The 15,221-nt window shown below is 46.4% G+C and overlaps 1 protein-coding gene across 1 annotated transcript in view; it reads left to right on the forward strand.

Moving 5' to 3' along the window:
• Nucleotides 1-12,429, forward strand: part of RNF32 (ring finger protein 32) — a 36,017-nt gene extending 23,588 nt beyond the window's left edge. Inside the window, 2 exon segments of the mRNA XM_065884174.1 lie at nt 11,347-11,535; nt 12,217-12,429. Coding sequence (XP_065740246.1) covers nt 11,347-11,535; nt 12,217-12,429 — 402 coding nt within the window.
• The last annotated feature ends 2,792 nt before the right edge of the window (nt 12,430-15,221 follow it).

The raw sequence follows: 15,221 nt of genomic DNA on the forward strand, positions 1-15,221 counted from the left end.
GCCTTCCAATGCAGGGGACGTGGGTTCGATTCCTGGTCAGGGAACTAAGATCCCACACCGCGGGGCAAATAAGCCCGCATGCCACAACTACTGAGCTCACACGCCTCAACGAGAGAGCCCGTGTGCCGCAAACTACAGAGCCCACGTGCTCTGGAGCCCTCGTGCCACAACTAGAGAGAAACTTGCGCACCACAACTAAGAGCTTGCGTGCTACAACTAAGACCCGATACAGCCAAAAAAAGAAAAATAAATAAATTAAATAAAATAAATATTTAAAAAAAGAAAGAAAGCACAGGGGAAAATCTTGACAATGGTCTCGGCAATGATTTTTTGGATATAACACCAGAAACACAAGCAACGAAAGCAAAAATAAATAAAGGGACTACATCAAACTTAATAGCTTCTGCACATCACTGGAAACAGTCTACAAAATGAAAAAAGACAACTTACAAATTGGGAGAAAATATTTGCAAATCATATACCTCATAAGGGGTTTTTATCCAAAATATATAAAGGACACATACAACTCAATAGCCAAAAAACCCAAATGTCTGATTAAGAAACTGGGCAGAGGAGGTGAATAGGCATTTTTCTGAAGACATAACAAATGGCCAACAGGTACATGAAAAAGGTCTTCAGTATCACTAATCATCAGGGAAATGCAAATCAACACCACAATGAGATATCACCTCACACCTCTTAGAATGACTGTCATCAAAAAGACAACAAATACCAAGTGTTGGGGATGTGGAGAAAAGGGAGCCCTCCTGCACTGTTGGTGGGAATGTAAATTGGTGCAGCCTCTCTGGAGAACAGTATGGAGGTTCCTCAAAAAGTGAAAAGTAGGGCTACCATATGACCCAGCAATTCCACTCCTGGGCATCTGTCCTTCCAAAGGAGATGAAACCAAGATCTCACAGAGATTTCTGCACTTCCATGTTCATGGCAGCATTAGGTACAGCAGCCAAGACACGGAAACAACCTAAGCGTCAGTCAACAGATAAATGGATAAGAAGATGTGGTACATCTACGATGGAATTCAGCCAAGAGAAAGAAAGAAATCCTACCATTTGCAACATGAATGAACCCTGAGGACGTTATGCTAAATGAAATAAATCAGACAGAGAAAGACAAATATGGTATGATTCCGCTTATGTGTAGAATCTTAAAAAGTCGAACTCACAGAAACAGAGCAGATGGTGGTGGCCAGGGGCTTGGGGAGAGGGGTGGGGGGAATGGGGAGATGCCGGTCAGAGAGCAAGCTTCCAGTTAGGAGATGTCCTAATGCACAGCATGGTGACTACAGTTAACAGTATGGTATTATAGCCTTGAAAGTTGCCAAGAGATCTGAAACGTTCTCACCACAAAAAAGAAATGGTAACTGTGTGAGATGATGGGGGTGTTAACGAACCTTCCGGTGGTCATCGTTTCCCAGCATATAAATGCATCAAATCATCACATTGTACACCTTAAACTTACACCATGTTGTACGTCTGTTATATCCCAATAAGGTTGTAATGAGGTAGAACATCCTTGTTAAATATCAAAATATATATAAAATTTTGGTAACTAAGATTCTTGTGAAATGTTAGATGAACAGGTGATGAACCAGCAGAAAGTCACCCACCTCAGTGCACAGGGATTCTAAGTCTACAGTAAAGGACACACATGAGATCAGTGAAGAAAAAGATTGAGAAAACCAATTAATTTATGCATTCATGTGAAGGAGAAAAATAGACATTACTTCATACCTTATCCTCAAAAAAGTTCCACATGGATTAATTATGTAAATACCTTGTAAGGGAATGAATAAAATCAGTAGAATACAACACAGATGTCGTACTGGGCACTGAGCTCTGCCCGTGCTCTGGCAGGGGGAATGGCCCGGTGACCCCAGTGTGAGGTAGAAGCTTCGACGCTGACGCTGCAGGTGGAGCGAGGGGTCAGCGGCCCCCACCTCGCCAGGCCGCTGTGCAGAAAAGCACTGGACACACTGACGGTCGATGAGGCAAAGTGACCGCCTTCACTTGGATTTTTAGTAACAGTGGAGCATTGGCTTATACATACATTAAGACACATATATTCTTTAGGGGTTTCGGCTATTTTCTTGTGGTTTTTAAAAGATGTAATCCTGTGAGTAGAATAAGTATTTCACAGTGCAATACTAGAACAGCCTGATGACAAAGAATGTTAGACGTGAAACCACCATGCACCCTGAGTTAGTAAAGAAAGAAATCGTCACCCAGAGGTGCCTTTAGGAAAGACTTTTATCTAGTTTAATAGTGTACCCTATTTTACAAAAGAATTAAAGAGCGTTCTTCTAATGATAGAAACTGAATTTATTCAGTTCATCAAGGAACAAACGTGTGTTTCAGTAAAAAAATAAAGTTTGAACTGATCATTTTCCTTTAAATACCTGTAAAAATACTTTAACTTAAGCTTGTCAGTATAATGAGGCTTTAAAGTCTAGAAATCACAGGTGAAGATATTTAAAATAAAAATATAACTCTTGGTCCTGGATTCTCATTATATTCATCTTTACAGTTTTTCAGAGCTAAACATGTACCCTGAAGCCCAGCCTCAGAAGAATTGGGGTCTGTAGGTTTCCTAGTAATAGATGCAGTGAAAGATAAATTCCAAAGCCAAAGTGAACAGTGAGTTTATCAAGGCTCCTTGGGGCGGGAGACTAGCTCTGTGACAGGGACATTCCAGGAGTGCCAGGTTTCCTGCACAGGCCTGCCTTTCAGCTCTGCAGTTTGACACCCGTGTCTTCACCCCGTCACCCTCCTCACAACCTAAATGTGCACAGAACTTAGGTCAGTGTACTATGAGGGATCCAGTGTTTGAATTTCAGAAATTGGAGCGTCTACAAAGCAAAATGTGCAGTGACCACAGTATCAGATATGGTAAAATTTTTCATTACCTGTGGAACAACAGTTCTTGAATCTGGGGTGTCGTGCAACCGCCAGCCACATTTCTAAGCTGTATCTCCATACTCACCACTGGTGACAGTTAAAGTAATGCAAATTCGTCTTCCGTTTAGTCTACACGATTGACATTGCCAATTTCATGTGATACATCCCGCTGCCCAAGGCAGATAGATAAATGTCGGATCTGCCACCTCATTGGCCAGTGAGACCAAGACATTGCAGCAGCTTTTGCCTTCTCCCCCAGCAGCCTGCTGCAATTCTGTACTCCAGTGGTCTCCGGACCTTTGGAGTCTACCGATGGTCAAAGAGAGACTCGGGGCTCCGACAAGGTCACTGCCAACTTTCAAAACCTTTCTGTTTTGCCAAGTAAGAGTTAAAACCAAGCATCATCCACCATCAGAATCATCTCATAAAAGGAGGACTATTTTTCAACACCAGGAAAGTTGGAAATACTTGACCACACACTAAAGGATATGCCTTTACACTGAACCATTTAGCTTTAAGAAATTTCACTCCACTGAATTCACTTGTTTTCTTTTCTGGCAGACGGGGGAAAACTTCTTTGTCATACTTGGGAACCACTGGTTTAATTACCTTCAGGGAAAAGAAGTCTAATCCACAGAAAAGAAAGGCAAAGAGGGATAATAATGGGATATTTTTAGGCACAATAAATGAGGAAGTGCTTGTTTCCTTTAAAGTTTCAAGATCTCACCAAGATGGATATGTTTTTAATACTCTAGATTAGATTAGCTCAGGCCATTCTATTTTTATAAATTAATCTATCTTACTTGCAAAAGAACTGTGGCCTTGCATTTTCACTCTTCTGTTGCAGAGGGGATTAATGAAGTCTTTTCTTACCTTAGTCTTCCTGCATCTACTGGGTCTCAACTAAGTAGAATACAGAGGTCATCTTTCTACAAATAGTCATGCTTCCATATGCTGAGGATTTCTCTCCGCAGATCTGCCTCGCTTTGAAATATCACTGGCACATTCCTAACAAGACTGAAGCAGAGCAAAGTGAAGTTGTGTCACACTGTAGGTTCTTTTAAATAGATGACAGTCCCGTGGTTAAGAACCGTGCGGGTCAAATGTTGAGTTTTGTACCCACAAGTAAGTGTCAGGAAGTAACCTTGAGTCAGCAGCGCCTTTGTCATGGAGGGCGCTGGGGCCGTAGGGATGATCCAGGAGGCCTGGTGCACTCTTGCGTCGTCTGGTGAACTCAGATCAAAGCCGCCTGGAGAGGTCACTAGAGCTGCTGTGCTCATACCTGTCACCAGTGTGTACAGAAAGCCCAAGTGTTGCCCAGAATGCAGTGGTTGGTCCTTGAATGCCTTTGATCCTTATCTAGAAATTCTGCTAGCATATGTCATATAATTGAGGTATGGCCTTTTATTGCTGCAATTAAAACTTTTCAAATGCATTATACTATCTCAACCCAAGCTAAAAGTCCTGACCATTGTTTAAAAAGTGAGGTTAGGGATTTGTCAGATGCTGTGGTTGACTTTAGGGGCTGCCGCTCCCACACCCTCCCGCAGGAGATTTCTCTTACTTTTTTTCATTTACATCTCGCCAAACAGCATAATGGTCTTAAAGTTTGTTTAGTCCTTTGGCTTCCTTTATCACATAGAGATGGCAAACATTCTGTTGCTAACTTGAAGTGGCTCCAAGCAGCAAGACGGGGAGGATATTAAACCAGTAAAAGCTTATCAACTGATTCATTGATATGCTGTAAATTCCAGGCTTTTCACTTTGCTTTTGAGGGCGGCCGTAAGTCAACACATTAGTAAGCAATTGCTGACATCAAGATGGATGCTGAGAGGGGCCTCCTGGGCAGACAGAGTTCACCTGGGCACTTTTGTTAGTATATTTTTTTTACTGTTTAGCCAGGATGTACTTGTAAATGACCAGTAATTGCTTTATATATCAATAACCTGAATTTGTAATTACTTAATTTATCAAATATCTGAAATGTGAGACTTAAAAAGAAAAATATAAGAAGATATTCATTTTTTAATTGAAAAATTTATGCATTTTGTCCACAGAATTAATATTAACCACTAGTTTGAAAACTAGACCTCGATCGTCTTTGCGTGTGTGGTGCTTGCCTTTTCAATCACTGAAGGCCTCTGACCCGTGTGACAGTGAGGCAGTAAACAGGAGAAGAAGGATGCTAATCACACAGGAATCTGACATTTAAGAAATATTTCATAATAGCTACACTCAGGACATTGCTCTGACCTGGCCACGATAGGTAGTCCGTAAATATATAATGATTTAAGTTTTTAAAATATTACCCTTGCTAACTTTCCAATACTTGCAGCACAAGAATAAAGACAGTCACATCAGTTCACTTTTAGAAATTTGCCATAAATATATACTGAAGGATTTTCGGTATGTTTATTAACAAGCTAACGTCAATGTTATAAATAGAAGCCAAACACTGATGTCTCACTGAATCTTGACACGGCGGGTTCCTTCAGCATCATTCCACGCAGACACTGTCCTTTTTTAAATCCCCACAAAGGAACTTGTACTGCAGTCCTTTAGAATATGCACATTAGGGCATGTATGTGTCTCCATTTCTAATCTATTGCAAACTTAAAGTCGACATTTTTTATTGAACGCTAAGGGCCTCGCCAAGATGAATCTAAGGAACGAGGAGATAAGAAACACACACAGGAAAAAGGTATGAGCACCCAGCCGGTGACAAGTGTCAAGCGAAGGGGCCAAAAGTGCTCTCTGGGCGTCCGGAGAGAGCGCACGTCCAGCCCAGGCGCGGGGGACGCACGGCCGTGCAGAGGTCGCAGAGACGGAGGAGCATGACGGTCATTCGTGGGCTGAGTGAGTCTGGCCAGACCGGAAGATCCCTACGGCAAAGTAGTGCCTTTCCTGAGGAGAGGCGGGGGCGAGGCTGGGGAGAAGCTGGCATCAGCGATGGAAGGCGAGGTGCGGACGGCAGTGTCCCCTGCAGGCGGTGAGGGTGAAGGAGCAGCCGGGGGCGCCTGGCCTACGCCTGCCTGCTCCTCCTCTGCCCCTGCACCTCGCTGTCAGACCCTCTCTTCCGCACCCTCTCCCGGCCCCACCCCGCCTTCCTGCTGGGTTGGGCGCCCTGTCGTTAAAGGAACAAGATGTGCCCCGGCCCGGCCCGGCCCAGGCTCCTCTGGGACCCATCTATGCTTTCTACCCCTCACCGTGCCACAGCTAAGCGGCAGGGTAAAGGCAAAATTACTTAGCTTAGGTTGAATAACCTGCATTTTAAGTCTTTAACCACCACTGCATATAAAGGGGATTGTTATTTTTCTCATTTACGACATGCTTTCCATTTAAGCCGAGGAAGAAAGCATGGTCGTTAACGAGTGTGAAAGTGATGCCAGGTGTGGCGGACAGGAAACTACAAACGAGCGCACCTGCGTCCGGCACTGACCCTGCACCTCGCCCGTTCAGAACGTGGTTCCAGGTGGGGAGCGGCTGTTTTCAAGCGGCCTCTGCAGACCCGAGCATCGCCCCGGAGCCCCTGCCTGCTTCCCCACCAGACTCACGGCCTCCTCTGGGTGCGCCCCAGCTTCCTGGAGGGAAAGAGGCAGGAAACACTCTTTGACAACGGTATCAGTTTCAACCAGCCGTGTCATGGAGAAAACCCCCGAAGAGACGACGGGGCAGGGAGCAGACTAAGGTCGGAGGCCAGCGCGGCCGGCCGGGCGCATCAAGACCCGCCCTCCACAGAGGCACTGGCTGCATCTGCGAAACTGACGAGCCCGTTTCTTCAGCAAGTGTTTCTGCTGTGTCCCCCGTGGTTGGCGTACAGAGCGACCCACAGACAAACAGAGGCGGGAACCCGGGGACCCAGGGAGAATTCTGCACGGTGGGCCGGCCTTGAGCGCAGCACTCCCAGCGCCTGAGCTGCCGGTGAGAAGGAGTGGAGGCGGCCTGCAGCGCAGGGAGGCGACATCAGGGACTGTCCCCACTGGGGCCACGCGGGACCCAGCGGCGTGCACACCAGCTCCAACTCAAGCCGTGAGAACTCACTCAACGTGTAGGAAGAGCACCACAGAGATACCTCGCCACACACGTGACAACATTAACATATATATACAGAGAGGGGTATATAAATACTCGTGGCCTCCACATTTACTCCGTTGCTCTTTTAAGTGACCTTTGAAAGCTCACGGGGACACCTCACACTTGGGAGTTGGGTGGTTACGTCTCCAGGAATGATGACTAAAGCTGTGTTAAATAACTCTGACTCAAAAATTAATCGGGAAACTTCTATGATGGCAGTCCTCAAGCATGAGCGAGCATCAGAAGCCCATGGGGGTTGTGAAACCACAACCTGCAGGTTCTGACCCAGGAGGGCGGGGCTGGCCCGGGAGTTGGCATTGCTAACAAGTCATGCGGGTCCAGGGACCTCACCTGAGAAGATGCATCGCGATCCTTTCACACCAACCTGTCTGCTCCAAGTAGCACTTCTGTTCAGAACTAATTTGAGAACATACCTCATAATCTGAGATACTCTGGAATAGAACGTGATCCCTTTTTATTGTGAGGTATAATTCTGGAGGAAGAAAAGACCTTACCTTACAGGTCTAAATGGGAAATATCTCACACTTCAAGAAAACCCAATTTACAGAAAACTTGAGTTATAAAACACTTATTGGAAGGCAGCTGTATGCATTTCCAAGTAATTCTTCCTTTATAAAGTATAGGGAACTCTTCTACTTTCAATAATTTATTTGGAGATTACAGGTATTTGAAAGGCTGAGGAACAGAGAAAATGAAACACTGCCAGCTGGAGCCCATAAGCTAGGGTCCAGCTGCCAGGCAAGTGTAATTAGAATCAGCAAGAAACAGAACTGGATTCATAGATGGAAAAGCATCTTCCTCCAGACCTCCAAGTACGGCTGAAAATCAACTGCAATGCAAAACCCCAAAACACAGGTGCCTGGACTCAAAGCCCGTGGGCCACCTGCCGTGTTACAGCACGGCCTTTCCCTGAAGCCCAGCACACATCCTGGTTAACACCCAGGGACCAAAGCTGGGCAGGCTCACTCACCACAGCCGCTGCCCGCTGCCCGCGCAGGCTCGAGTCTTGTTGCAGGACAGATGGGAATTGGAAGGGAACACCAGGTCCGTGAAGGCAACTTCTAATGGAGGTGACTTACACAGACATGGCATCCCGCCAGGTTATCCACATAAAAACAAATGAACAGACAAACCGCGCACACGGGATGTCCAATAGAGTAGGATACTTGAAATGGGAAAGTCCCCCACGTCCACGGAGAACACGTTCCACGCATCACACACCTAAATGACTGCGAGGTTCGATGGGCTGAGTTCCTTTCATCCTGCCCGGTTCCGTGAAAGAGCCGCAATCTCTCAACCAGGACACTGCTAATTGCTGAAACAAATAAGCCCCTAATTTCAACGACTGAAAATAGAAGCTTCAGTGACCTGAGTCACAGCATGCCACCCTGTGAGACACAGATACTGTCCCCCCACCATCCTTTTGCCCTACCATCCCCTGGGCCTCAGAGACCTGTGTGTCCAGCCCGGAGACCCCATTCCCATTGGAAACGCTGTGTCACGTGGCCCCACCTAGCACAGGGGGAATGGGGAATGTGGTTTCTGGATGGGACGCCAACTTCTGCAGACCGCTCTGTGCTGGGGAAGGACGAGCAAGACAGCCATCAGGTGACAGACACCACTGCCACACCCTTTAAACAACAGATCACCCCTACCACTTACATCAGTCTTCAAACGTTTAGCAAAGGAGCTATCGGAGTGGCCCTGGCTTGGCTACCTCTCCATGCCCAGACATCATGGTCACTCCTTTCTAGTGTATGTCTTTCTGAGCCACCAGGCCACGCTGTCCAGTGCAGGGAGCCACAAGCCACCCGTGGCCGTCCAGTCCAGACAGAGATGTGATGTGCGTGCACAACATGCTCGGATTTCAAAGCCTTTCAGGAAGGAAAGAATATAAAGATCTCAGTAGCTTATTCAACTGATACATTTTGAAGTGATAAATATTTTGGATACGTTGGGTTACGTAAAATATTAAATTTAATTCCACCCATTTAGATACTTTTCTTAATGTGGCTCCTATAAATTTTAAGATTGGACATGGCTCACGTGACATTTCTTGCAGACGGTGTCGATCTAGACTAGCTGGTGAAGTCTTACATTTTAGAAAGTTCTAAAAACAATTATACTAAAAGGGTTTTTTCCCAAGTATATCATACAGCGCTTTGAGAAGACCAGGGAGAGAAAAAAAATAAGACCAAATACATCCCTATCCCCAAATCTCTTTAATAAAAACCATTTACTCCTGTGCCCCAGCTGTTCACAGGCCTTTTTCTTTTCTTTAGCTTTTTATTGGAGTATAGTTGACTTACAATGTTGTGTTAGTTTCAGGTGTAAAGCAAAGTGAATCAGTTATACATATACATATATCCACGCTTTTTAAGGTTCTTTTCCCGTATGGGTCATTACAGAGCACTGAGCAGAGTTCCCTGTGCTACACAGCGGGTCCTTATTAGTTACCTATTTTATATATAGTAGTGTGTATACGTCAATCCCAGTCTTCCAATTTATCCCTCTCCCCTCACCCCCTGGTAACCATAAGTTTGTTTTCTAAATCTGTGACTCTATTTCCGTTTTGTAGATAAATTCATACGGAGTGAAGTAAGTCAGGCAGAGAAAGACAAATATCATATGACAGCGCTTGTATGTGGAATTAAAAAGAAAAGGGAGGGGGTACAAATGAACTTGCCCAGTCTTTTCTCATAAGATTCCCTCAACAGCGAACGTAACTTGCCCAAGGTCACTCAGCTAGTAACTGAGAATCTGGATTTGAAGCCACAGTGATAATCCAGGTCTTTACAATGTAACTGAAATCCATGAAACTCTTTTTCCTTCCCAGCCCATCTAAGGAGACCGACTTCTGGAATCTTGAAGCCCTTTGGAATCCCAGTATCACTCACCTATCTAGGCACCCCTGCTAATGTGTATGTTCCTGAAAGATCCTGCAGGACTTACGGGAAAATGGGCAAAAGCCATCTAAAACCTGCGCAACTGTAACCAAAACACTAACAAAAACCCTAAAAAGTTTAAGACGTTAAATTTCTAATAAACCAGTAACTATACGACCCTGTCTTTTTTAAAAAGGGGTGGATGGCATCTTGATGGAAGGGTATACACAGAAGACTTAAAGATTCCTAATTTGGGAGACTACAATTCACAGAGATCAGAGAGACTCACACAGTAAATATTTCCAAAGGCCAGACTGAGTCCAGAGTAGGGAGGCTGGAGGCTATCACAGTTTCACTACTTTGCAGTGAGCAACTGTTACCACTTAACGGACCAAAAATGCACACATTTTGGTCCATCTGGGGGAAGTCACACATGAGTCCACATACCTCCCACGTGATCTAGGCATGTTGCATTTTACGAATCACAGGTGAGGGACCTTGCGCCGCAAATGCGTGCATTCATCCTGGCAATTCTGGTTTGCTGCCATCAGGAGGCAACAGCATGCCACAGCCAACAACTAACTCATTTGTCCTGAGATCACTGTGCTTTTCTAAATCTTTTTGTATCAAAATATAGACTTTTATAAAAGGACTGAGCTTGGCGGAACATTAGAGACTGTATTTAAGGCTAATACTTCTAAAGCAGAACAAAAGTTTGAGATAAAATGTAACACGCCGTCTCCATATTTACGCTAGCAGTGAAAACAGGATTTTAAGGTAAATCCTAAAGATGTGTTCTGTAGCAAGGGGACATACAATTGTCCATAAACTGATTAACTCAGCTTATTTTTTAAGGTCCTTAGGCAAGGGGTGGGGTTCAAAATTATGATTTTAGAGCTTGGTGAGAAAAGCAGAATGAGTAACCGGTTTGAAAGAAAGAGATAATCTTTCTCTTGGAAAGATTACTTTCTAAATGTTATATTTTAAAACGTTCACAATCTGCAACCACAGGGGAAGATGCTGTGGAGCAAGGGGAAGCGAAGCAGCTCTCATTAGCGGTGGCCTGGTGGTGGCCCCAGGAAAGCGGCACTGTGCAGTGACCATCCCCGTGAAGACTAGAGTAACTGGCGCCGGACCGGGATGACCATGTGACTACTTGTGCAAAATTCTAATCCTTTCTCCTCTCAACTTCTCATCAACGTATTCCCTGCTAACAAGCAAGGCTTACAACCAGGTGCCCCGTTCTGGTAAAATCTCTGCACCAATTCTCTGGACTTGGAGTGATTAAGGAAATCGCCGTCTGTCTATTTCCCCAAGAAATACTATTCAGAGGCAGGCCCTTAGGGAAATTAGCAGGAAGGGTGGTCGAAACTCAAGAAGGGGCTTCCCTTCAACCTACCTCCAGAACTTATCGCTGCCTGTGAGTAAGTGTGCCCCCGCCGTGTCCCCAGTTCACAGAAATCAGCCACCGCCTGCTGTGCTCTTACCACACGGACATCGACGAGCTCTTCTCAGAGATCGACCGCTGCCTGGCCCTCAACCGCAGCGTGCTGTAGCAGCTGGAGTACACGTGTGGCCACGAGCTCCCGGAAGAGGACTGGGGGAAGATCCAGACACAGGTAGGCTGTGCCCGGGACAGGGCAGCCAGCGGCTCCGCAGTGCTGCTTGCGGGGGGACCCACCAGGAGGGGGGGGCCCGGCCTGTGCCCACAGCACGTGGGGCCCCAGGACCTTCACCACCCACTCTGGGGTGAGCGCCAAGGCCCTTGAGTGTGAAATTCCGCTTTGATGATGGCATTTTGTGAAAGCACCGAGGGAAAAGGCCTCCCCACAGCTCCTCCCCCGCCCCCCGGAGCTTCCCCGCAGGTCCCAGCCTGCCCTCCTCTTGCATCTGTAGGAGCCGTGAAAGAACGACACTCCAAATCCCACAGAGGAAACACTTGCTTAGAAAATCACAAAAAGAGGAAAATGTATAAAGAAGTTTAGCAGCTACATAGGATCAAGAATTTTGAAAAAGACTACTCTTCCTTGCCTAATTAAAAGCAACTCTGTATCATTAATATTCAGCATTTTATAAACTATTTGTGTTTCAAGACGGGTTACCCAGGTGGGTTACTACCCGTTCCATTCCTCACAAGACTAGCGGAGTACGTATATAATTAATGTCATTTTAACACAATGAAGTGTCTTCATTTCTAGAAGATCCACGTCTGTCAGTATACAGATCTCACTCAAATTACGGAACTTCCTATTATGATGAAACTAACAACCTGCGTGACCAACTCCCGCGTCCTTCTGTGTGGCAGGCCCTGCTGCGGACAGCCCCGAGCGCTCGTCTGCCTCAGCCCGCTCTCCGTGGGCAGCCAGGCTCACCCGGCGCCCTCGTCACGGCACACGGTTCTCCTGTCCTGCTCACACGTGTTTCACCACACGTGTCTCCTTGCTCTGGAGGAGTTCTCCTTGGGGGACAGTTCTCCCTTCCACGTGTGTCCTCTCTGCCGCTCTTGCTGTCCAAAGAAAATTCTTGAATGTTGAATTCACAGGAATAAAATGATATAATTCGGGGGAAAGGTTTACCTTAATTTTGGTGGTTGTACTTAGGAAAGCTAACGATATTTTAAAAGCTGACAACCCATCCAATTTTAGTCTTTATAAAAAGAAAACTTCAGATTCATGAGTTTAATCAGTTGAAGTAAGTGAGGCACGGACTAAAAACTTCTGTCTCAGAGGTTCTGTAATTTGCTGATTTGCTCTGCGTCTAGTGGGCCAGCTGGAATTGCTCGTAACAGTAAAGGGACTCCCTTCTGACACAGTAGCCTGGCTCACTGGCCCATTTCCACAGCGGTTCTGATTGGCCCGCAGGGGGGCTGCCGGTAGGGTTACAATACTCTGTCTTCCCAGGCCTGGCCCCCGCGCGGCTGGGTACTTACCTACAGCTAGTGTCGACCACAAGCTAGTAACCTAAAGGTCCTCTGCTGCTCCTAACTCTTGCTTTACTGTTGTACTTCAGCACTTTGAATATATAAACCCAAGATATGAAAATAAAATATTCAGTGGTTTCAACATCAGAAAATAGTAAATCACATAGTAATGACTTAGAGCCACATATACTTAGTTCATACGTGAAGAAATCCACGAAATCTTCCTGGGAGCCTGGTCACTTACAAGAATGAAGCGCAGTTGTGATGGTGAGGTGCCCCAGCTGCTGGAACAGATGAGGCCCAAGCCTCAGGGACGGACAAAGCGGCCTGTTCTTTTGAACCGCAGCCCTTCGGCAGCAGGTGAGGGCTGAGGGGCTTCTCTAAGTGGACCCTGGCTCGTGGCCCGTGGCTTGTGGCTCTGCCCGGGCTCCCCAGTGACTCTCCCATGTGCTGAGGCAGAGACGTTTGTGGCCACGCCGGGGCACCTGGCACACAAGACTGCAGCCTCAGCTAACTGCAGGCAAGGAGACAGGAAGCCCAGCCTGGGAGGAAAAAGACAGACAGGTTGCCAAGGCCAGGAGCAGGCCTGCCAAGGGTGCAGAAAAGCCCCAGTGTCGTGTGGGAGGAAATACTAAATGTATGTTCCTATTTATTTTTTACCCCATCCTTTTAAAACACTCATCTGATATGTCTTATTTATATATAGCCATACACATGTACGTCATTTAAATGAGTAAATCCACATATATTGGAGTGTGCTCACTTTTCAATGGTGGAGTTATAGGGGGCATGGACGTCAGGTTGGCTGGTTATCAGGGAAACTATCACAGTGGAGCTGCTCTGACCTGATGTGACTTTTACAAAACTTGGAGACTAACTGGGAGAATGATTTAAAGAGTGAGCGAACACTTCTGTTGCGAGACAGCAGAGGGAGGCTGGATCCCAGGCCTCACTTTTCCGTTCAGAAGGCCCACGAGGCAGAGCACAGCCATGCGGTGAAGGCTGGGTCAGGCGGATTCCAGGCCCTAAACCTGGAATCTGTGGGGAGAGTCCAGGGATGCCCAGGTCACTCAGTGATAGTAAGAGGCCCCTCAGGGCCATGTGTGACCATGTCCCTGCACTCCTGTCCCTGGGCACGATGGCTGGGTGTGGCTGCCCAGACCCCCGGCAGTCCTGCCTGCTTTCGGAACCCATTTCTCAAGCCTTCCCACTGAATCTGTGAGCTGTCAAAAGTCCTTCCAGCAAACTCTTTTCCTGCTTAAGTGAGCACAGCCCGTCTCTGCTCTTTGCAACCAAGTACTCTACTGACTAGGCCTTAGTTAATTGTAGGCAGCGGGCACACAGGGAAAATCAGTGAGGATGGAAATCTGGGATTGGTCATCACTGGGGAACATGGCAGTGAAAACCCCATGAGTGTTCAGGGGTGAGTCTCACACAGCTGCGAAAGTCGATGGCACATCAGGTAATTCTCTTATTGACAAGTCTTCTGGAACAGCATGCCCAACAAAGCCTTGGGGAGACCAAGTTACAACCACAGAACAGTTAAAAAAAAAAAAAAAAAAGCACTTCAGTGGAGTAGCTGCTTCTCTGGACAGTTTGAAGACGACAGCACATTCTCAGGTCAAGCCACGAACACCACGCGGACTTTTCTACGATTACATCACAGCCTCTTCAGGTCTCATTTGAAAATGGGTCGTTGTCCAAGAAAGAGGTGGGGCCCTAAGAAGCATAAGTTTGGTGGAGGACTCACTTGGGAGAGGGAAAGTCTGTGATGCTATTTAAATCCATGTATAATCCATAAATTTCTGGAGTTATTTACAAATACCATTTTTACCTTTCCAAGTGGTTATTTAGTTTATTATCATTTTGATTAGTAAATCCCGGTTTTGTTTCATTTTATCAGGGAGTATGATTTTACTGTCCCATTGCTGTAAAAATGCTGTAAAAATGCTTAGGACAAGCAGCATTGATTACTTATCTGTTGGATGGGGGCTGCCTGCTCTGTGGTGGGCTCAGCTGGGCTTGGCTGCAAACTGTGCCTTAGATCCAGATGTGTTTCCTGAGCTTGGTGAATTTGGTTTCTGGCACCTGCAACCAAAGAGCTCTGATGAGCACAAGATAGCACAAACTAAGGTGGAACCAGAGAAGAGAAAGAAACAAGAGGACTTCCCTGGCGGTCCAGTGCTTGAGACTCCGTGCTTCCACTGCAGGGGGCACAGGTTCGATCCCTGGTCGGGGAGCTAGCGTCCTGCATGCCGCATGGTGCAGCCAAAAAAAAAAAAAAAAAAGAAAGAAACGAGTGGTAGCAAAAGAAGGCAAGAAGGAGGCTGAGCTCCACTGGATGAACACCCCGCACACCTGAGCTAGCAGTGGCCCCAAACAGGAAAACCATGTGTTATGCGATTC

Source organism: Phocoena phocoena, chromosome 9 (assembly GCF_963924675.1).
Source record: "Phocoena phocoena chromosome 9, mPhoPho1.1, whole genome shotgun sequence".
NCBI lineage: Eukaryota > Metazoa > Chordata > Mammalia > Artiodactyla > Phocoenidae > Phocoena > Phocoena phocoena.